Source organism: Siniperca chuatsi, linkage group LG11 (assembly GCF_020085105.1).
Source record: "Siniperca chuatsi isolate FFG_IHB_CAS linkage group LG11, ASM2008510v1, whole genome shotgun sequence".
Taxonomy (NCBI): domain Eukaryota; kingdom Metazoa; phylum Chordata; class Actinopteri; order Centrarchiformes; family Sinipercidae; genus Siniperca; species Siniperca chuatsi.
In genome coordinates, this window is record NC_058052.1 from 18,003,799 (window position 1) to 18,028,695 (window position 24,897).

At 38.8% G+C, this 24,897-nt stretch overlaps 1 protein-coding gene across 3 annotated transcripts; it reads left to right on the forward strand.

The window, feature by feature from the left end:
* The first annotated feature begins 438 nt into the window (after positions 1-438).
* LOC122884628 (gamma-adducin-like) lies at positions 439-24,813 on the forward strand. Of its 3 annotated transcripts, XM_044214757.1 has the most exons (16): positions 439-668; positions 1,480-1,631; positions 8,368-8,605; positions 9,990-10,134; positions 10,805-10,956; positions 11,645-11,725; positions 13,189-13,338; positions 13,645-13,788; positions 14,630-14,728; positions 15,336-15,509; positions 17,397-17,657; positions 17,859-17,975; positions 18,751-18,840; positions 19,847-19,970; positions 22,804-22,899; positions 23,094-24,813. In XM_044214757.1, exons 3-16 carry the CDS (start codon positions 8,405-8,407, stop codon positions 23,342-23,344), a joined length of 2,085 nt encoding a protein of 694 aa, XP_044070692.1. In that variant the 5' UTR covers positions 439-668; positions 1,480-1,631; positions 8,368-8,404; the 3' UTR covers positions 23,345-24,813. The 3 variants fall into 3 exon arrangements, with proteins under 3 accessions (XP_044070692.1, XP_044070693.1, XP_044070691.1); XM_044214758.1 differs by lacking the exon at positions 1,480-1,631; XM_044214756.1 differs by lacking the exons at positions 439-668; positions 1,480-1,631 and adding an exon at positions 7,269-7,526.
* Positions 24,814-24,897: the final 84 nt, after the last annotated feature.

Below are 24,897 nucleotides of genomic sequence, written 5' to 3' on the forward strand. Positions count from 1 at the left end.
CAGATGCTTGATGTATTCAGGTGGTGCAGTAAAGAGGGAGAGCAGCACATCCTACTCACTCACTGTAAGAGAGTATGTGGGAGGAGGTGATAGCGGGCAAGCATTCACAGTGTGCAATGTCCTCCTCGACAGCAAAATTTTGAACACGAGGCACGCTCAATATGCAGAGGAAAAATATGCTTGGCAGGAAATTGCTGCAGTTTTTCTCCATTTATGGTTAGATACAGATTTGCAAGTAATTCCTACTTAATATAACATGTAGTATTACCTTCAAAGCATCTAGTTATTAAGTGCTTTAAATGACGTGATTTAGGGAAATTAGCCAGCATTACAGCAAGGACGGATAAGGTATATATATAAATGTTGGGGGTGGAAGCTTGTCCCTCCCACTTTTTCAGTCCAGTCCAGTCCCGTCTAAAAGCTTGGTCTCCAGAACCTCCTCTGAGAGGTTCCTTGCCTTCCTGTGAGAATAGGCAGCCGCTGTCACAGAGGAGCCGAGGGAGTTCAGGAGATCAGAGGCAAAGCAGCAGTTGCCTATTTTCTGAGAAACCAGATGACCCTCTTCAAAGTGATAATGTAAACAGTTAGCAACTGGTGGAACCGTGGGAGTATGAAGTAAAAAACGTGAAGAATTCTCCTACAGGATAAGTGTAAAAACGACCCGCACTGTAAGTTGTATTCTGTTTTCACCTTTTTACCCATTGAAGCAGGCATTTACTGGAGCTGAGATCAAAGCAAATAAGTTATGTGGCATGGTGCAATTGTGTGATCTTTGGAGCTTTGAAGCTCTGGGAGAGTAAGAGGTTATTTTCCATACACTGATAGCAGAAAAGGGACACTTCATGGTCCACGAGAGACATTTCTTGTTTCTTGAAAAACGATTCCTTGTATATAAAAAAAATAATAAGAAATGGTATATATGGTTTCAGAGTGCATTCACTTTTTTTGCAGCAAGACTTGATTGCATCTATTTTTACAGCATTTTCTAGATTGAACATTGTAGTAGCTCTTCATTGTTAAACTGGCCTGTCTGCAGCTGCACTGTCAACTCCAGCTGCAGAGACTTCAAACAGCTGCTTTCAATTAATGTCAGCCTCTAGAAACACTACTCTGAACAAGCATTTGTTGACTTTAGATGTGGGGCTGGGGCAGCACAGGATTTCATAATACGTGTGCCTGGTGATGTGAGTTATAGACAGTCATAAAACTGAAAAGGCAGGTCGTGACCCATAGCTTTGATCCGTGCAATGGATTGTTCCTGTTCCAGTTTCCATTTTTACACAATTTCCATTTTATGAATTTTACATTAGATTAAGTTTTATGATGTCATCAGCTCCTTGCTAAATTAATTTCATAATAAATGGCATTCTTTTACTGCACTAAATTTGGACATTTATCCATTTGTAGTTTAAATGTTAGAGGTTTACAGGAAGTTTACAGCATGACTTAACTGAAAATCACCACTTCATTTTCCCATAGTGTTGGTTACAACGTGACAATATACAAGGGACCTGCCAGACTGCTACCTCAGTCCTCAGTTAAAGTGAACCGCACACTAACCACTAGATCTCCAACACAGAGGCCATCCAAAGACAACCACAGTAGGGACTACAGCCAGCTCCTGCACTTAGGTAAACAAAGTCTGTCTCTTTCGACACCACTGCAGTGTGTGTGTGTGAATGTATGTGTGAGAGATTACGTGCATGTGTGTGCCGATGCGGTTCTACACCCAAAAGCTGTGAAGGCACCGATCCAACTATAACAATGTAAATTGTTTCAGGTTCAAAGTGTGCTCTGTTGTTGCCACCCACCCTGCTGTGGGAGTGTAGCAGGACCATTTTTAGCAAGTTGCGGAGTGATATATTCTGTGTGAAGTTATCAAAACAATGGCATTGTTTTGTAGCAAAAATAAAAACTCTGTGGTACAAGTTCTCTTCTCTCTCTGCAACCTTCCATCCTTGATGCAAAACCTTTTGTGTGCAATTTTGGCTTAATGCAAATGTGTATATTAATGTACTGTATTCCTGGAAAACTACAGTAGAGAAGTTCTTGTTTCCAGTCAAGGAGACGCAGCTACATCCCTCTATGCTCAGTAACCTTTGATTGTGTTTTGGAAATAGACCAATGTACGGACGTTAACATAATGTTCTGATCAGTCATTTAAATTGTCCAAATGTCCATTAAGTCAGACAGTATAAACACCATGAGAGCAATCTAAAGAGAATTATATCCACTTAATTATATTGTCTGCATGACAGAAGGACTGAAGAATAGCACAGATAATTGTCCCAAAGGTAACTGGGTCGAGAACATTTACTCTCTGTGAATACTGAAGGCATGTAAAATGTGGTCTAAATATCTGTGTGGTTCATGATTACTTTCTGGTTTTTGAGAGCAGACAATGTGCAGCTGTGTTGGGAAGATTACTGGTGAAATTATTCAAAAATATTTGGATCTGGAACCAAAAATTAAGCTTCCCAGATTACTGTGCTGCCATATGGCTCTAAATAATCGCTATCATTAAGCTTGCACTCGGGGTCGTGGGTCAGGATGAGGTTGAGTTGATAAAAAAAAGGTGCCCAACAGTGGCCAAAGTATAATTACCAGAAATGGTTATCTGGGAGGGGACCGAAACTCTGAGAGGGTTATGGCCAATATTTCAGGGATGTCTTTAGTTGGAGGGGAAACAGTTGTGATTTCAGTCTTCTAGGAAATCAATACAGAATAGCCTTGGCTAATGAGGGAATACAATGAATCTTTACCTTGTGCTCTAATTACAAGGAAGAACAATCAGTCAAGCAGGCAGAATAACCAGTGTTATATTTGCTTATGAGATGATAAGTTCTCCTCATTGTATTTCCATGAATTGGTGGAGCTCTTTTTCTTTTGTCGTCTTTAAAAGTGGACGTTATCTGGCAGCCATTCACTCTTCTCCTAATTCAGCCTCAGACAAAAGACAGCATAAGCATCGGTTACCATGGCAACCATGCTGGTACAGACGGGAGACAAAAAGTTGTTATTTTTGTCCATCCAAATGAATCATGATAAAAATGTACATCTGTTGTTCTGAATGTTAGCAGAACTTTCTAAGTGGTCCCAATAAACCTCAATGATGATTTTGTCTGCAGAAAGGTCTTTTTGCCTATTTTGCATTGTGCGCAATAACAAAAATCCACCGAAGGCAGGCTCTGGTATGTATTATTCTTGTCCTCCAGTACTGTGGTGACATCTGTGGTACCTTAGAGTACAGGCTGAATTTAGACCACCGTCTGTCAGTGTGAAGAGGAGACTCCAGAGATTCCAGAGAAAGAGACAAACTGTTTCAGAATTTTACAGCTGTAAGAGAGGTTATCTGATTTAACTAAGTCATTATAATAATATCCAATGAACCAAATCATCATCACCTAAAGCCTGGTTTGATGTAGTCCAGTATTAATACAAATCATTACCTATCATGTCTTGAAATTACTATTAATGACCTGAGAATAAAACAGTCCAGAGCTATCAAAGAATCATGGGGATAAATGAGGCATGAAAAATAATGAAATGCTGTTCGGATTTTGCATAGAGCTTTCCAAAAACACTTCCTGAGTGCTGTCATATTACTCAATATACAGACGTACTGTGTGATTTTGTATACATGCAATATTTTCTGTGCCAACCTAACATTTATCATGGTTTTAACTGGTAGAAAATTATAGAAAAAGTAAATAAAATTCAATGTTTTAAAGGGGAACTTCACCAATTTGGTACGAGGAGTACAACTCAACCTGTGAAAACAGTTGTATAATGCATTATGTGGCTCCGAAGGAGCTTTTGTCAAATTTGAGAAAATAACCCAGATGATGTCATTGTGATGTCATCAGGGTTATCTCAGCTTGGGCTTGCAGACAGCAAATTTATAACAGTTTATAAAGTCTGTGTTTCAAACTGGGGGCATGGAGTTTGAAAGACGTGCATGTTTACCAGGCAGGGTCTAATGAAACATGCATGTTGCATTATGGGAAGTGTAGGATCCAGCATTTTTGGAGCTTGACCCATTCTAGACTAAAAGTCAAGATATCTGCAGTTCAACTGAATTTTTTCTTTTTATCTGTTTCTCAGAAGTCCCACAAGTTTAAAGAAGTGCAATACTAAATCACTGGAGTAAAATGTATATTTAGTAACACAATTGATGTTTTTTTTTACAAAACAATTAATATGGTGTTATTAAAAAGGCAAATCACCATTTGGCCCTGTCTTCCACTAATTAATTTTCTGCTTATTTACCATTTACATTTCATGCATGCCCATACATTATTATGTTATCCTTACTGAACAGTCTGTAGGCTATATCATGTCAAAGGAAAAAGATCCCTCAGCTTAGCTGTTCAGAGAAACTAGATAAAGCTCCAGCCTCAGTGTCGTCATAAACCTCCTCAAACTTGTGAGCAGCAGAGATGAGACCAAACGAGAGAGAGAGAATCCACAGGTAAAAAAGTGGCTTCATGCATCTGCACTTTTTCAGTAAGCTCTGCTTGCCATAGTGCCAGACTTCTTTAATAAGTTCAACCAAAGTTCAACCACAACATGGCACAGCTCATTATTCTTTGTACTAATGTCTCTCCCACAGGTTTTACTGTGGATTTACACGGGTTCACACAATAGTTCCTCATCTAGCATGATACATTGGCAACTTTCTACTCCTCTTCTCCAAACCTTTCTAATGGAAAGTGTCAGCTATGACTTTTTTGTCTTGTCATAGTTTGAAGCCTCCTGTTAAAGCTGGAACTCCACCGATTTTAGACATCAAAGTCTGTTTACTGGTCTTGGGGAGTACTGCATATGTGAAAAAAGTTGTATAAAACTTTAGCGAAACTAGCATAACACACCCAAATCCCTAACTGAAATGCATTGTGGGTAATCAAAGGCGCCAGGTTTTGACAAGGAAGAAGAATGCGTGGAATAAAAAAGACGATATCTCTGGTTCTGCTGCATTGATTTTGATACTTATAAAAAAAAACTTATAAAAAACTGTTCATTATGAGTACAACAATATTACAGGATGCTAAGTGGAGTGTTCTATTAATAACTTTCCTTGGGACTACTTTTCACAAAAAATGTGGTTTGTTTTATTGTTGTCTTCCGCTTCAACCACACAGTTTGTAGTTATCAACCAACTTCAGTGTTTAAATCCAATGAGAATCTACTTTTTGTTGATGCACCAGGATGGTTGTAAGAAACAGGAGAATTTCAAGGCAGTAAACTCACCATAGGAAGTGATAAAATAAACGAAAGTCACCATGTTCCATGACCGTGGTTGGTGATTTACCTTTTTAAAGCTAATTATCATGTCATTATTTCTTAGGCTTCAACCAAGCTGGTGAGAGTAACATGTCAGTTATTGCATCAATATCTTATGGTGGTATCTCTTAGATTTATCCCATAAAGAATGATATGGTGGTCATTTCCCCCAATTCCCTATTTCTATTATAAATGTTCATTTTTTCATTGATTTATCCAGGAAGCTTTTGCGTGCATTTAGAGGTTATTTCCAGCAGCTGGTTTGTGACAAGACAAAGGTGTGCTTTTATCTGTGGACATCATTATTCTCAGCAGTAATCTCTATGAATGAGATGTCAACTAATAACACCTGACATTTGGTCAATGCTTCCAAGATAGAGTGCCCTCGCTGAAAAGTTCAAATAGTCAGCGAGAATGCGGGGGTTGGCGGGTGGGAGGATGTTGTGTGTGTGTGTGTGTGTGTGTGGTTTAGGTGGGAACTCTGCCAGAAACAGAGAGGCAGGGTTTCAGGGTTTGAAGGGGTCACACAGCTCTGGAGTGAGAAAGTTCTGCTTTTCATTACATCAACCCATATGTCCGCATATCTGCTCCGCCTCCCAGACTCCGCTCTGTTTCCTGGAATTGTAATGTCAGTCAGTGAGCCAATCCTTTTCTCTCTTACTCCCAAAATCTAGATATTTGTGTGACTGTGTCTGATTGTGTGTGATTAAAGGGGTAATAACTCGGCGGGCTGGCAGGAGCAGGCTGCTGAGAAAATTAGAGATTCCAGAGTTGCATTCACTTAATATTGAGTGCATTTGAATATTGCTACAATACTTTCTGGAGAGACTGACCAGCAAGGCAGAAAAGTGCTTTAGTTTTGATCTTATTTCCTGTTTACAGTAAGAGAACCACTTGAAGAAAAGCAGTGCAAATGTGTTTTCTGAAACAACCAAGCATGAGGCTCCATCAGCTCGTGTTATCATCACTATATTATCATTAGATGCACTTATGTAACTTACACATCTGTCGCAGACTGAAAGCTCATCTGTTTAGATGACTGCACCTTGGCCCATAAAAAAACCTCTTCATCTATGTGTTATTGTTTCTAAATATAACACTTGAAGCAGTTCAGCATATTCCATGAAGTTGATGTACTTGCATGATTCTTGCAATTTTGGGTTGTATCCACATGGTTGAATGCACTTATTGTAAGTCGCTTCTGATCAAGAAAAGAAAAATGTGCTACATGATTTCCAAGAAAGCAAAGACACCACATTTAATGAACAAGTGGTGGATAAATAATAATGGCTGATATAGTTCAGTGTGATGCTCATAATAAATTAATTTAAATCATGTATTAATGTATGTTTGGCACATGAAAGTGATCACAATACATTGTGTTTGTATCCATGGAATTACAAAATAGTATAATCTTTGCTCCTTGAGAGAACATCTGTGTTTCATTGCTTTCTGTGAGCAAACATCCTATATTTTGGAAAACTTTTCTCTGGTGGAGGCACTCACTTTTTGAGGGAAGCACTTACTCTGGCTTTGAAGTGCTCTGTTTTGGTATGGCTGGGCCATATAGCTTTGATGGAAACCTCTACTGAGGGACTGTGGGAACACAGGAGCCTCAGTTATTTATGAAATGAAGTTAATGAGTCACACATACAGAGACAGAGAGAGGGAGAGCAGATTAATCAACAAAAAAAAATCACAAACTCTGCTTCAAATCCTCACCAAGAACTGTAGCAACCTTATAACAAGTTCCTTGTGGGATATTAGGGAAGCCACAAGAGCTAAAACGTAATACCACAGAAATAAGGTCGTCAAAAACTACAAGCCCATGTAGGAATATTACAGGAAAGCTACAGTGTGGTTGTAAAGAGGAGCCTAAAAAAGCTGAACTGATCCTGAATGGCCATTCCTTTGTCCCGCTGCATACATAAGGCCTAGTGGGTGGATGAGTGAAGTCACATGGTCACTTTTCCTTTTTCCCACACAAACACACCCACATCCTCCTCCATGCAGCCACTCTTCACTCTTCTTCAACTCACTACTTACCCGCAGCGGGCAGTCTGCTCCGTCTGGATACTGTAGCAGCACCAAGTTGCGCCCTGCAAGCTTTTTATCACAATGTATCCGAATCGGGAATAACATTCGCCTGGTTTACCTTTATCCACATTCCTGGAGCCTCTGTCGGAGAAATTCGACGTCACATCGCCAGACAGTAAATTCACGAACTGAGCACTTTGTTTCAGGTAATTTTCAACTTACAGTAAAAAAAATTTCCTCGTGGGTTTATGTGTTCGCTTTGTTTTCATGGAGCTTTCGCAAATCTGTAAAGTGTAGCTTCGGCCAATATATCTTCCTCCCGCGTTACTTTCCATAGTTATAAAATGTTTCAAGTTGTAATTTGATGCCTGCAGTGCTCTGGATAACAGGCAATAAAAGTTGTATTTTGGTTTGGTTAAACTATTTCATTTCCAGGCCTAATGTAATGTAGTCCTGGCAGAATCTCCTGTATCCCACCACCCCCACATCCAGGTAACACTGCAGCATTAAAAAGGTGCTAACCGCTATTCAAGCTGGCTAATTTGCAAGAGGCCTACCTTTGTTTACTGTTGACTATGCCTTATAGCTTCTGGCTGAACAGATGAAGTGGGAAGACGGTTGCTACTTTCATCTCACACTTTATGAGTTGGCCTCCATCTGCATAGAGAATAAAGAGACAGTGAACCTTTCTGCTAAAACCCACTAAGTGATAGAAAATAAATACTTGTGAGAATGAGAGTTGTTGGGTCCGTGAGATAAGATGTTCACATTCATTGTTGTGTTATTAAACGGTACTTCCTAATGTATAAAAATACTTGCATTATGTTCACAGCAGCTGTGACTAACTCATCCTTTTTGCACATCAACAGCTTTGTACTTGAAAGCAGCATCAATCATATAACAATGTTCTCCTCGCTTTTTGTCTCCATCCCTGTAATTACATGAGTCACCAAAGCACCCATACTGTATCTTTTCTGCTAAAACAACATCCGTTGCCTTGACAGCCTGAATGTGAAGTAAGCTGTGGTGTTTCATCCTCTCTTACAGATACCAGAGGACGAGTAGGTGCCCGTGCAGTGAAAACATGAGTCTGGTGGAGGTGAGGCAGACAGCGGGGTCTCTCACCCTGTCCCTGTCCAGCAACGACTCCAAGGAGCGCTACTTCAACCGCATGGACGAGAGTGACCCAGAGTACCTCCGCAGCAGGAACATGTCGCCGGACCTGAGGCAGGACTTCAACATGATGGAGCAGAAGAAGAGGGTCACCCAGATCCTGCAGAGTCCAGTATGTAGCCCGCAGCCCTGCTACACACAAGCGTTCACTGTGTATACGTAATAAACAGCGCTTTTAAAGCCGGAGAGGCATACCGTACCTTCACTCAAGACTGACTGAAATGCATTGTTTTTTTCTTCTTTATGTGAAGGTCATTTCATGCACTCTGCTGTACTCAGATATGGGTTTAGCCGTGAGTTTACTCTGTAAAATATTTCCACTATTGCCACTGTCCAAGCTTATACAGGAGTTCAGTGTTAAACTGCAGCTTCAGTGAAAGGTGCTGCCGCTACAGATAAACCCTGTGTGTGTGTGTGTGTGTGTGTGTGTGTGTGTGTGTGTGTGTGTGTGTGTGTGTGTTTTAAATATTGACACATTACTTTTGATCTCTTTGGTGTCTTACCAGTGTTATTACAGATTAAGTGACTGCCCTATTATTTTTAAATGTAAAATAGACTGCATATTCTAAGAAAACTCAATTTAACGGAAAGAAATTAACTTGCAACAATTTTTATAATTCATTAAACATTTAAGTAATTCTTCAAACAAAAATGCCAAACATTCTCTGGTTCAGGCTTTTCAGATGTGAATATTTGATGGTTGTCTTTGTCTTGCACAAAATTAAACTGAACATCTTTCGGTTTTGGACTGATGGTCGGGAGAAAACAAACAATTTAAACACATCTTGTGCTCTGGAAACTTACAATGGGCATTTTTCACTATTTTCTGACATTTCATAGCTTAAACTAATAATGAAAATATTCTTTGGTTGTAACCCTAATTGTAGCATTTTCCTTTCATCCTCACCATAAAAGCAGATATTATCTCAGTATAATATAATCCAAATGGATGATAAACAGAAATGCAGTCTGGTTAGATGAAGTACAAGGAGGTGCAATAAACACATGCCAATGAAGTGCACGGAAATAAGACGAGCCCACACTCATCTGCGATTGCATAACAGGACCAACAAGTGGAACTCATCTCATCACCATGGGAACCGTTGACGGATGAAGCAGAATGCTGGAGCTTAGCTGCAGCACACAGAAAAAATAATGCTGTTTCAAGATTCACAGGCTACTCTTGAAGGCAAAGATTGATAGTCGGTTTAATGTGATCCCCCCTGCTTCTGGTGAACCCCTTTTCACAGACATACAAAGAGGTTTTTAGTGGTCTTTTGTGATTTGTGTACAGTTGTAATAAGGAGTGTCTGAAAGCATGCTGTGCTCCCTGACACATCCCGAGGCGGTGTTCTAATCAGGTTATGGTTGTGTATATATGAGTTGCTAAGTTGATGGAGCTTTACAATGGTGTTTGTGTTTCTTCTCTTCTCTTCTCTTCTCTCCTCACCTAACCCTAAAATAAAAATAAAAAATCTCTTTCTTTTTGTCTACAGGTGTTTAAAGATGAGCTGGAAGGCTTGATTCAGGACCAGATGACAAAGGGCAACAACCCTACAGGTCTTCTGGCTCTGAGACAGATTGCTGACCTGGTCATGGCAAGCACCTTGGGAGGGGCTGGCCCCTTGACTTCGCCCATCAGTGAGTGGCACTGTGTTTCAATGTTGATGTGTGTGAATGTCTCCGTCTATCTCCCTTCGGGCCTGATTGTCATTCAGCGTGTATACTCTATGTGCATTATGCAGGCTGAATATCTTCATTGTCAGAGGCTGAATTCTCAGACTCTTGTGACACTGAACAACCCTGAAACTGCAGGAAAGTCAGAAAGTTGTTGACAGCATTCTTCATTGTCAGTGTTTCCATTAAGTATCCCTCATGATCAGTCTTGGTAATGAATTACAGCAGTTTGCAATGCTAATTATGTTAGCGTAACCTCTTTGCCTTATGTTTCTGGGGAGGTCACAGAGCACACTGGAGCTGAAAAGCTAAATTTTTAAAAGTAGGAAATGTCTGTGAAGTCGCAGCGGCAGACCTGCTCTTTTAAAAAGCTAAAGTGGCTGTAAAAGATAGGGTCCTGTATCATTAAATGCCCTTATATGGTATTACAGCCCAAAAATACCCTGCAGCTTCTTAATAGGAATTCTGAGAAAGACCTTTTTTAAGCTTCAGCTGGGAGAGACTCAAGTTCCCAGGGATGTTTTAACTTTTTATGCTGTGGAAGCAAACCATGTAAACATCCTTGTAGATGTTTGGGGGAAAAATGTAATGTTGCTGCATCACAAGTTACTGATGATGTTATGTCTTGTGGCAGGCTTTGGGATGGTGACTCCAGTCAATGACTTGTATGGCGTCGAGTCTCCCTCCTTTGCTAAAGGGGAGAAACCGAGTCGCTGCAGGCTGGCCAGCCTCTACAGGCTTGTTGACCTCTTCAACTGGGCTCGTTTTACAAGCTCCTACATTACTGTGAGTACAACTTCACAATCTCGCTTCAGTGCACATCTACTTATTTATGCCGCACAAGGTTTGTGTATCTTTATGTGAGCCTCGTGTTCTCTGGCTCCTGGAAGGATTAAAGGGGAATACCTATTTATTTTCAGAAACCATATATTATTTATGGTTTGGAAAATTCAGATTTGTGACTATGTACAGCTCCCCAACAGAAAGCATTCACACTGAAATATGTGATGAACACCTGCGATGTCAAGATGTAAAGCTCAGATTTTCCCTAAAGACAAAGCCTAGAAAATCAACCCACACACCTATTTCTGTTTTTCAGAGTGAAGAAAGCTTTCCTCTGTGGTTCAGAGATTCCTGTACCCATGAATCTGTGAAATGGGTCTCCCTGCTCTGAGTAGCTACTAACCCAGCTTAAAGAACTTTTTTAAGTGTAGATATTTGGTCTCCAGTGACATCAATGCTTTTTAACAGGCTTTTTGACCCTGACAAGTATGTATTTATTGAATAAACACTGCAGAGGCATCATAAGGTTCAGAAATACATCTCAGTTTCAGTTGTACGAGCTTAACAAACACTGATTAAACACTGTAGTAACATCAAAGACGTTTCAGAATGCTGGAATTTACTCATGTTATTTATTTTATTGTAACCTAGATAAGCTTTGGATTTTAATATTATATTCATTTTGTCTCAGGTGCGTGTCAATAAAGAGCAGGACCATGTTCTTATTGGTCCACGAGGTCTGTCTTTTGCTGAGGTGACGGCAGCAAATTTGGTAAGAACAATGCCTGTGTGTTTGTTGTTGTTTTCCAATCATTAGTATGGACTGCATTGTCATGGAATTTTACAAAATGCATTGGGCAAAATTTTGAACACAATTTCAGTATTTTTGCTGAAATCACAATTAATGTAATTGTAAATCCATTGAATGAATACCCTAAAATTTTAACATTTAAGTGAGGAACAGGTTGTGTAAGTGCAGTAAGACATTTTGGTGACTTTTTATTTGACTGGGAATGGCCAGGTACCTGTAAGTGAAAATGTATTGTTGTCAGCTACACCTGATGGTAATACTGGATGTGTGTTTTCAACATACATTATGTCTGCCAGACCTATTTCCCATCAGAGTTTCTACAGGTTTCTAGATGTGTCAGTGTAAGCTGCAGTGCTAAAAAATCATCAGTTTCTCTCTAATACAGTCTATTATTCAACATAATAATAGCTAATAATATCTTTTCTTTTTTCTGTCGTGAGTTGTCATTTGTCTCCAAAGATAACTACTGAGCGTTTAGTGTGTCCTACCAAAGACGAAAACCTTTGTATTGAAGGACATATTAACTGGCAAGTGGTCAGATCCCAATTGGAGTCTTTACTTTGCTTTATTAAATGAAAGCACCCCTGAAAGGTAAACCAACTAAGCCTATACAGAATATGCTAATAATACAAAAACATTGCTAGCATCAACTGTAAAACAAATACCTGTATATAGTATGTAGTCTGATTAGAGCGATCAAGATTTGAACTATTTTGAATTGAATCAAGGTAATTTACAATGACATAGAAAGTGACATATTTTTTTAACTTTAGGATATTTAAAATGAATTTATGTCTTGATGATTGTTGATAAAATATAGAATGTGTAAATATTTCACTGGCCGTTTGGGGTATCAGTGTTTGTTATTAAGCAAATTGCATCAACATAGATGATAGTGCAGTGTCGTGTGTATAGAAGGTACATGATGAAGTAATCTTCCCTTAAAGGTACCCTGTGGAGTTTTTGACTACCCGTAGCGCTATGGAGCAATGTTTTTATGTACAGGTCCCTGTTTTGCTTGTATGACATGCATGCCCACATGCACAGGTATGTGGGTGATGACATACACATACACATAGTAATGCACCAGTTAAAGGCAGGGAAGAAGGAGTCTGCTAGCTAGCTACCAAACATGGATGTAAACGATGCAGGCTCCAAAATATAAAAAGAAATGGCTTTACAAATGTTTTACGAGGAAATAAATTCATTCAACACTTTGTTAGGCCTCAAGGATTCACGCAATGTGTTTTTGTAAGAAGTTAAATAATGTAAACATAACTTTTGTTTACAAAAAAACTCCACAGGGTGCCTTTAATGATACAATCATACTGTATGTAATTGCCTATATGTTTAGTATTTACAATTATTATTTTTTCATGTTCTGATATAAAAATAAGTTTGTTCTTTTTTTCTGCCATGTGTAGGTGAAAGTAAACATAATTGGTGATGTGGTGGACCAGGGGTCTACTGATCTGGGTATCGACCACTTTGGGTTTGCTCCTCATGCTGCCATTTACTCAATGCGCCCTGATGTGAGATGTATCATCCACATACATACCCCTGCTACAGCTGCTGTAAGTATGCTCCAGGCCATTAAATGAGCTTCATCTTAATCAAAACATAAAAGCTGCTGCTAAATGCTTATTTTGCACCAGAGGAAATAGGCTGAATTAAAAGCAGCCCCCTGCATGCCTAGTTATTTAAGATGCATATACCCTGTAACGCGCTTTTACCATTTCCTTTGAAGCTCGGCTGTAAAATGCACAGCACATGATGAACACCACTGTGTAAAGTTTTATTTGTGCCTGAAAGAAGAAAATGTGCCTCTATTTAGATGTTGGTGCGTCACAGTCTTAGTTGCTTTTATCCCATGTTAACAGGTGTCCTCGATGAAATGTGGAATCCTGCCCATTTCCCAGGAGGCATTGCTTCTGGGAGACGTGAGCTGCTTTGGTTACCATGGCAGCCTGGATAATAAAGAGGAGAAGGTGGAGTTTCAGAAAGCTCTGGGCCCTACTGCCAAGGTACTGTCAAACCAAGGGACTCCATTAGTGACAGGCTCACTTTTTCATGGGATAGAGTAAGTTATTATATTATACTGTATGCACAACTGATTGTATATGACATTATTCTGACCTGTTAGTTAGTAAATGTAAATTAATTAATACATGTGCATACAGTATAAAATATAGAAATGAAGTGTGCCACACAGATGCATTTAATACCTGTTGTTTGCTAACCAACTTCAACCATAAGCATTTTGTCTAAAATATAGATATTTCCCATCAATTACTTAACCATTTACATAAATGAAGGGAACTGAATATTAGAAACACCTTTTAATGGAATAGTTTGACATTTTGGGAAATAAGCTTATTTGCTTTAATTGCTGAAAGCTAGTTGAGGAGATTAATACCACTCTCGCATCTAACTCTCCACCAGAAAGCGAATAAGCATGTTATCCATTTGCATATTAGAAACACCTCTTAAACTGTCAGCTTCACATAGTAAGGCTTCATAGCTAGACCGCAAAAGTTGTCGCCTGTCGACACCATCAATTCAGCTCTTGATGCTCATATTTTCAGCATATGGAGACAGTTGTTTGTGTTTATAGTCACTGATTTCACAGTCCAAAATTACTAGAAGAGCACAGCGAACAGTACATTTTGTTTTATGGTGGATTTCGGATTTCAGATGCAGAGATTGTATTAGTACTACTCGTGTCATGTATGTTGAGGAGGAAATATTGGCTATTTAATGCATACATGAATTAATTAAATGTATTAGCTGAGCCGGATTTGTTTAGTGTATCATGGTGATTATGGTGGGCCATCAGGCAGCTCAAGTGCTTCCTGTGTTTTTCAGGTGATGATCCTGAGGAACCATGGGCTGCTTGCTTTGGGAGAAACAGTAGAAGAAGCCTTTCACTACGTGTACCACTCTCAGCAAGCTTGTGAAATCCAGGTATAAAAAGCTTTTCTTTTCTTGATACTGCCTCTTCCTGGTAATGAAATGTAATTGCACCATTCAGGTCAGAGCAGTTTGTAAACTTGATTGCAGACGTGATACACTTTCACTCAAGCTACCTACATGTGTATAAATCACTTGTATCATTTTTCACATTTCACCTGTCGAAAAGTTTTTCTTTTCTTTAACAAATTAGTCAGACTTGGTATTATCGGTTAGTATTAATGCAGTGCCTGAAGTGGAAGCAAAGCTGATGTCTACATACAATATGTTTGAACAAAGCCTGCAGTGTTTCTGAGACACCTGTTTCTTTGTGTCAAGGAGGCAGTGGGGGGGGGGGTGTCATCATCCGGCTGTGTCTGGACTGTATTTGTTATAATTACAATTCTTTTGAAATTAAAATCCTACTGTATCTTATAAGAGAAAATATTTACTGTTCTGAAATGGTTATCTGTCTACGTAAGTTTTGAAATTGCAGAATTATGGTTAATGCATGAGGGAAAATCCATCAGTAACTTTGCACAGAATAATAATTTGGCCTGTAACTCCAAAAGTTAAAATTCTGTATACCAGAATAATTTTGTTATCACATGCCTTTGTTTAGGTGAATGCTTTGAGGAGTTCAGGCGGCGTGGACAACCTCGTGCTCCTGGACAGGGAGAAGTTTAAACCCCTGACCCAGGGAGTGGCTGCTGTCGGGTTGGTGATAGACAATGAGGTCAAGTGGAAAGTGGGCGAGGCCGAGTTGGAGTCCCTCATGAGGATGCTGGACAACCTGGTGAGTGAACCCTGACCTGTGACTTTAACCCATCATGCTTTGAGTTTCCTGTCTTGTGCGCTTCCTCTGGAAATGTCTGATTAGAGAACACAATGAAACTAGATGCTTTTTGTTAGTCTAATGTGAAAATGATTTGTGTAATTATATCATATTGCTCTCACAGTGACAGCTATCATATTGTTTTATGATAGCTGTCACTGTGAGAACAATTACAGATACTCGTGTAATTATTGTCAGACCATGTTAAGCACAGTGATTTGTTTTTTGTCTGTGGCTAACATGCTGTCTACTGGTCTTGATACATTTCCTAATACAAAATGTCTGTGCTGTGCTGTACTTCCGTCAGTTTAAACCCTGCTATAACCACACTGCTAATAACCAGGCCCTGATATGTTCTGTGGACACAGAAGATGTCAGACTGTCTGTTTGAGTGTGCTACTCGCTAACAACTGTGGCTGGAGTGGGTTGCAGCTGTGTTAGCTCTGTGTGTGATCATAGCCCGCCCACCCTCTCAATCATAGCTTCCAGATGGCGAGGCATGCTGTGGGCAGTTACAGCCACACAGACCACACAATCACTTAGTGTAAGGACTCTAGTGTACTCAATTTGGAAATCAGATTTGGCGTTTTCTCCAAGACTGTTGAAAATGGCACTGGGTGCAAATGCCAGTACACTCACTGCGACAGGAGGTCTGTCTGTCCATGCCAGAAGGAGGAGTTTGCTAGTTGTGGTGAACGCGATGAGGTTGGAAATGATCCCAGAAGACTAAAGGTCACTCACAGCTAATAATACAGGGGGAAGGAGAAGATTTAGAACTGGCCCTGCACAGTTTTTAAAGCAACAAAAATTATAAAAGGACATATATATGGACATGCGTTCAAAAGGATATATATTACTTCCCTAAACAAAACAAGGAGATGGAATGGAGAAACAGATGAGGTGTGTGGATGACAAGTCTAGTATTAGTCTTCCAAAAGTGACCACTTTCATTAAAAATGTTTTCCCAGTTATCAATTCATTATATTCAAATAGCAATCTGTCACCTTGTAAAAGCAACCAACAGTCACAAAATAATAAACCTATTGTAGTTCCAGCGCACTTTCTGGTGCAGAAATGTATTTAAATGCTACAACTGGAGTATTCTGTATTTTATATATGGGCCATGTTTCAAGCCTAAACAAAATAATTAAAGCTCTCTGTGCATGTTTAACTTGTTAACCAGTATGTCTTCCCTAATCTGGGCTACCTGAAAGGTGGTAACATACAGTATACTGACCAGGTGCTTTGTGCTATTGTTCATTAATCAGGACAGTACATTTGTTAATAAAACCTATACTCAAAAAGAGCAACTAATCACATGACAGTAAAAACATTTGAAAACTGCTTTAGGTGGCACAGTGAACAATACTGTGAAAAAATTATGGCTTGCTCACATTGTGGCGATCGAAGCCCAACGCAGGGAATTTTTTCTGCGGCAAACTTGTCATATTGCCTGTGAGAAAATGCCAATTTTTTATTTGGATTGTAGTGTTTTACTGCCGGCTTTAGACTGCACTCTGCACATACTGCAAGTTCTCATCAGTTTTCTAGTTGTCTCTGCCGTCTTTGATGTATTGTTAACAACACACTTCTTTAAGTTTTGTCTTTTCAATCTGAAACTGGAAAAATGCTGTTTGTATATACAGCATTGTTTAAATATTTAGAAGCATTGTGTAAGTGGATCTTGGGTGGTCCGTGCATCCTTTGAATTTTGTATCTTTTATAGTTGATATTGTGAGGGAATACTGAAGATCAGTGCAAAATACTGCAAACAATTTCTCCTCTGGCAAAGTAAAACTGTTCAGTAAGTATGTTAGAATAATGTTTCCTCTCTGTGTGACCTACTAGGGATACAGAACAGGCTACTCTTACAAGAACCCCATTGTCCGTGAAAAACCCCGCTCTAAGAATGACGTGGAGATCCCTGCCACGGTGTCAGCTGTGCCACCGGAGGACAGTGAGCTGGGACTGCGTAGCCCCTTCAAGTTTATGGTGCAGAAACAGCAGAGAGAAAGGACCCGGTGGCTCAACTCGCCCAACAGCTACTTGAGGGTCAATGTTCCTGAACACTCACCCAGCGGGGATGTCAGCCCCAGGACCAAAACCATGGTGCGTTGATTTTCATGTCAAACTGTAACAAGAAATGGAATAATCTAACCCATACTGTTTTGGCCTCTGAAGGAAACTGTAATCTTGGGAGCTGCCACTTTTATATTAGCCTGCCCTCTTGTGGCCGGTTAAAAAAATACACGTTTGAAATCTTTGAGTTCTTTCCCCAATTTTTACTTATTAATGTTTTCTTTTCCTCAGTGGATGAAGTCTTCACAGCCAGGCAACAGCATCGGCACACCAATAAAGATTGAGGACCCCAACCAGTTTGTCCCACTCAACACAGATCCCACTGAGGTTTTGGATAAGAGGAACCGGGTACGTTCAAACATCATCACATTTTTCACACAGCATTTCCCCTTCACGTTATAAATCTCAGACTTAATTTCATTAATTCTTATTGCCTGTATTATATCATGATTAGAGCTGGTATTTGAAAAATCACACCCAGTTTTAAGCTTAAATATATTATTTAAACACTGCATTCTCTATGATGTATGGCATAGAAATTAATAATAGACTTGTTTTTCAATAAAGTGATGCTGATAAGAGCAACTAATCTACGGTTTATTTTCTTGATTAATCGATTAATGGTTTTGTCTAAAAATCTGCAAAAAATGGCCATTACATTTTCCCACAGCCCAAGATGATGTTGCCAAGTTGCTTGTTTTATTCAACCAAAAGTCCAAAAACCCAAAATATTCAGTTTACTGTCATATAAGACAAAGAAAATCATCAAATCCAAACAGTTGAGAAGCTACTGTTCAGCATTTTTTGCTTGAAAAATGACTAAAACGATTAATCGATTATCAAAATTGTTGCCAATGAATTTTTTGTCGATAACCTAAATGATTAACTGACTAATCGTTGCAGCTCTACCTTATAGCATGGAAGCTGCATTCCATACAGAATCAGTCATGAAGTTGATGGATTGATCCATTGAGGTGTACTGCCATTTGCTGAGAGTTTCTAGAACTGTGTCACTGTCACACACCTCATGTTGGCAGGTGTAGTGTGGTATTAAGATATTGTATGTAATGTCAAAGATTGCTGAACCAAGTTCAATATGATTTTGTTGGATACATTTGTTCAGATAAAAGAACAGCACAGAGGTGACCAGATGACTGCAGGACCAAAATCTCAGTTACTAGCAGGCATTGTTGTGGACACCATACCAGGACCAGTGAGTATATTTACCATTTGTAAAAGGTTACAAAGTCACAGGTGCAACCACACTGCATGATACAGAATGTGTTACTGTATTTATTTTTCTCAATTTCTGAAGCACACTGTTGCAGTTCTCAAACCACTAAGAACAATCACCACTGTATTTTATACTGAGCATTACAACACTTCATTTGTCTTCCCAAAGGTGGTCACTCACACATTTGACTCATGTGTCAAGAGTAAATAACTTCATCAACAAGTTCATCACTTCCACCAATGTCCTTTTATTATTGCCTAAGTCATCAGTTATTAAGTTTTCAATGTAAAATTTTGGCTATGCCTTCTTCAATAGTCCTTCAGCTTCATGGTTGAGTCCTTTTAACTTGTCACCAACAGCGGATGCATCCTCAGATCTGCCACCCTGAAAACCTCACTGGGCCCCTTCCTAACATTAAATCCTTTTAGTCTGTCAACCAAAAACAAAACTATACATCCATTCACAAAACTATATGCAGATTATACAAGCAAACTGATATTAACATATATTAATATGATCATATAGGCAATTCTAAAATTTCCGACCAATATGGACATGTCAAGACAGTCAAATATCTACTGTATATCTATGTCATTTCTTATTGAGGCGTACACACAGTAACCCAATGATAAAGTAAAATATCCTGTTCCTGAAAACAGCTGCCTGCTACTACTGGAACAAGTTTAACTGATTTTGATTAGAGAGGCTAACACAATGTATCACTGGATCAAATTTAGATATCTGTACTTGATTTCTGTATGAAAGCAACCAGAAATGCACATACTGTTGTGATAAAATTAACTATAGATTTGAAAATTGCACACAGGATTTTGAGAAATCATGATTTTCATTTGACAATTGCGCCAAAGCAACTGGGAAAAACTGTAAAACAGTCTTCATTGTTCCATATGAACAATTACTTCTATTTACTGCAAAATGCATAGCATCAGGTGACCATGTCTTTTTATTCTCTTCTTTCAATCAGGCTTTCATCATTGAGGATGAGGAGCACACCCGCTCTCTTCCCCCCAACCCTTTCAATGAGCTCACAGAGAAGGAGCTGGAGGAATACAAGAACACGGTAGAAAGAAAGCAGCAAGGCCAAGAAGGTAGTCTATCCTTCAAACATTATCTTTAGGAGTCAAACTGTTTCTTTACTACAGTGCACCATTGCTCTTCAGAGGCACAGACAACCTCTACTTAATGTAATCCTACTTGGGTTTACACAAACTCATATCTGACATCATCCGATGTAGATTATAAGTGTATGATGTTTTGAAGTTAATCCTTTAGGGTCACAGAGGGCCATTAAATGAAGTTCTCTAAAGAAATACTGAAATGAAATTGAACTTTTTAATTTACTTTAAATTAGGAAAGACACAACAGACAGTATTGTCTGAATTGTAGTTACTTGATGTTTTGGTGCTTGGTTCTGATACTAACATTGTAGTTTTATATATTCCAAAAGTTTGCTGTACTTATTGAATCCACATAAAAACTGTGTCATAGTAGTAGCCGGTAGTCCAGGCAGTTAATTAGTCCAGTCAGTGCTTGGTTCCTGCCTGGAGGAAATGTTGGAACTACTTTCTCTTAAATGAGGATATTCCAGCAAAAATGCCAGCAGGAGAAAAAATGTCAGTCCATGGTTTCACTCTTCCTCTGAGTTGTGAAGTCAGCTCACAGGGACGGTGAGAGATGAGCTGCAAAGACATCGGTCTTGTCAACTACTCATATCTTGGCTATGACTGTAGACAAGAAAAAAATGTGTGTGCAGGCGGGAAACATTTCTACAGCTGTGGATTAGTGTAGCACCTGTATTTTTCACTATCACAATAATGTGTCAATCTTGGAACACATGAGATAATAGAGATTAATAGAATGTAGCAGAGTTGTTAAACCAGCCTGGGTGGTTGGTCAGTCGGTCCGTCGACCACTTTTTGGTCCAGACTGAAATATCTCAACAACTAATGCCAATTTTGTACAGACATTCATCGTGCCCAGAGAATGAATCCTGATGACTTTGGTGATCTCCTGACCTTTTCTCTGGCACCATCATGACGTTTTGAGTGAAATGTCTAAAACTATTGGATGGATTGCCATGAACTTTGGTTCAGACATTCATGTCCCCCTCTGGATGAATTGTAATCACTTTGGTGATCCCTTGGTTTATGACCAACTACCTGCAAAAATAATCGCATTCATATCAGCCTCATTTGCACTTTGTGTTTAGTTCAAATTAGCTAATGTTAGCATGCTAACACACTAAGATCATGAAGATGGTAAACATTTTACCTGCCAAACATCTGTATATTAGTAATGTCTTTATGAACTTGTTAGCATGCTGACGTTAACATTTAGCTCAAAGCACCACTGTGCCAAAGTGCAGCCTCACAGAGCTGATAGCATGGCTGTAGACTCTTAGTCTTGTTGCTTTAGTGAACAGTGAAAAAATACAACTCCATTACTATTTTTATATATAGCCATGGCCAGAGGCATTATGTTTTTGGGTTGTCCGTCCGTCCCATTCTTGTGAATGCAATATCTCAGGAATGCCTTAAGGGAATTTCTTCAAATTTGGCACAAACGTCCACTTGGACTCAAGGATGAACTGATTAGAATTTGGTGGTCACTTTGACCTCACAAAACACGTTTTTTTTGGCCATAAATCAAGAATTGATGACCATATTTCACAGTTAGTCGGACAATGAATTGGTGACAATTTTGACCCAAAGGTCAAGGTCATAGTGACCTTAAAATGACCATGACAAACACATTTCTGACCATAACTCAAGAATTGATGCGGTAATTATGACAACATTTCAAACAGATGTTTAATGGGATACAACGATGAGGTGATGAAATTTTTTACCCAAAAGATCAAAGGTCAACTTCACTGTGAAATCATAATGTCCTGGAAACCACTTTTTTGGCCATTATTCAACACCATAACTCAGGAACAGAAGGGGAGATTGTTACCATATTCCACAGTTGGTCGGACACTGAATAGGTGACACTTTTGACTCAAAGGTCATTGTGACCTCAAAATAGGTTTTAAGCCATCATTTAAGAATGAATTGGGTGATTCCAGATTTTACACACATGTTGACTGGGACGACACAATGAATAAACAATAACTAGCACAGTACGCAATATTTCTTTTCCTAGGATGGTGAGGCATGACTCGCCCTACTCTGCCTCTGATTGGCTTGCCCTGATATTCCTACCCTAACCCTAACCAATCTCACGCCTCTTGCCTAAACCTAACAAACCCAACCAATGAAGGAAACTAACACTAGCTAATCAGAGGCAGAGTAGGGCAGGCGTGACTTCACCATCCTAGGAAAAATTTTTGGTGCACAGTATGGGCTTTCCTCCATCTCCTCCATTCTGCCTTTAACTTCCTGCCTCATTCTGAATTTCAAGCGTCATCGGAATCACATGACTGTAAACAATGTATTGAAGCATGCCTAGCTAATCGTGATACTGTGAGTGAGTTTCACCTACAGCTCATAGAGAGGCTTTGCATCTAAAAATGCCAGGAGGAAAAAAAGCACCATATTTTGTGTAGCTATACAAAAGAATCTTTACATAGTAGTCGAGTACAGTACATGTGTACTTGTTCAGGCAGTACATCTATCCGTCATTAATCAGTTCAACAATGTATATTCACTGGAATCATACATATGTATCATCAATATAATGATCATTTAAAATTTTGACAAAAAAAATACACTTTATACTTTTTATTCAATTCCTTTCAAGTATTCACTACATATATTATATGAGTCTGGACAGACACTGATGTACACTGCAACTTGACTGGTTGATGGAGGCATATAACCGTGAGGTGGTAATTCTAGTTTTTATCTAATACGCCTCACTCACATGAACATAGCGGCTGTGACGAATGACTGACCTCTGATTACTTTAATCCTTTTATAGAAGATGATGATGCCACTGATGCAGATGAGATGACGACATTTGATGGCTCTACTATCTCCCTCTCCCTCTCTCCCATAATGACGCCAGCTAAACAAGGTAATTAGCTAGTCAATAGGCATTGAAATTATTAGGTGTTAGAACTGGCTGCTTGTTTGTTTTTGTGTTGTATGTCCCTCTGGTGTAATCTGTAAAAAGACAAGAAATGCCTAAAATTAAATGATACTTAAATCTGTGTGATTGCACTTCTTATCCACATCCCTCTCCACTGACTTGGTTTCATCTGTTCACAGACACAATTCCCAATGGGAAAGACCACTTGGCTGAGATGGAGGAGGATCTGAGCATCGAGGTATCCAAGCTGAGCGTGAACACTTCGGAAACAGTGGAAATCTCCATTACATCGAAGGAGAGCACGGGGGACGCTCAGACCCCGGAGAGCCAAACCAAGTCCCCAAAGAAGAAGAAAAAGAAGTTCCGCACACCTTCATTCTTGAAAAAGAGCAAGAAAAAGAAGGATGAGAAAGAAAAAACAGAAGCCTGAGGGCATTTATTTTTAAAACAATTAGTGTTTTGCTAAGAAAACATCTGAATTGCGTTCCGAATTTTCTTGTTGAAGGGAAATGAAATAAGACAAATGACTATCATTTAGTCAGAAAGTCTCCCAGGACTGTGCTGTTTTTACACATCCTCCCTCATTCACAGTTATTATTTAATGTGAAAGTTTTTCCAAGATGGTAAAATGGATGTTTTTTTCGACCCCGCGAGAATTTGTGATAGACCACTCCTGAAGTGCTCAGTAAAATTAAATCAAATGAAAGTTGAATGCAAAAGTGCATATTTGTGGTTGTTATTACCCATATTTTTAATGGGGTTTAAAAATCATAGGATATCATAGGATTACAAGGTTGTGAAGGTTATGGAAACATCAGATTAAAGTTACGTATTTGTGATTTTTTTCTTTTTGCACAAGCTCATTGTTGAATGTATACTGAAAGAAAATTGTTTTAACGATTTTAAAATTTAACTATCACACTAGTAGTGTAACAGTGGCTGAACATATAAAGATTATATGACAATTAGCCTTATAATAAGTACGATTTGTATCTGAACATATTCAGTTATATTATCTTGTAATAATATATGTTGGTCTATATTATAGGTATTACAATATAGTGTTTGATAGTTTAATAAATGATTTGATAGTCTTTACATATTTACTTTACATACTAACTCTTTTAATAAACATGCTGTGATTGATAATTCAGTAATAATTCATGTTGTTTTTACATTTATGTCAGTGGTATTGTTCCCATGGTTGCTGCTTTATTGTAATTGTGAAAAGGAATTGACTGTGACAAACAGAAAGAGCTCAGCAAAGTGATGATTCTTGTATATTGATGTCTATGAGTTTGACTTTTACAGAATTGACAGGAAACCACTACGTGTGGATGTTGACAGTGAAAAGTGCCAGGCCTGAATCACAGAATGTTGAATGTGATGGATGTTTTGACAAATTATGTCATGTCCAAATAGTCAGTTGACTGCAATATGCTGTGGAAAGCTTGTCTTCATAGCCACTGTTGATATAAAGTATATTAAAGGACCATATATATCCCAATCAATAATGTGAACGATTTGTTTTGACCCAAAGGGAGTGAACTCCTTGCCTTTGTAAATAGTTTGTTTTTGTGAAGTCCTTTTGTTACGCTAAACCAAATGTTAAACAATGAAACATAGAAATGTGACAGTACAATCTAATAACACTATTTTAACACTTCTTTTATCATGTTTTTTATTCACGTTAATGCACAGCGCATTGTGTTTACAAATTGTATTACTTATGTAATTTGTATGCCTAGTGCTTGTATTTTCTTTGTTGTTTACGTTGCTATGTATGTCACCTGGGTTTTTTTCCATGGTGCTTTACATTATAGTCACATTGCCTCAAAGTCAGTCCTTTTAAAATTGCCTTCCAACAGATGTAATAAAAGCTGGCATATGTTTCCATAACTGTTTTATTGCTCACTTGCTTATTGGCTCACGGATGTGTGACGTTATAATTTCTTATCTTTACTCAAATACATTTTCAAACAT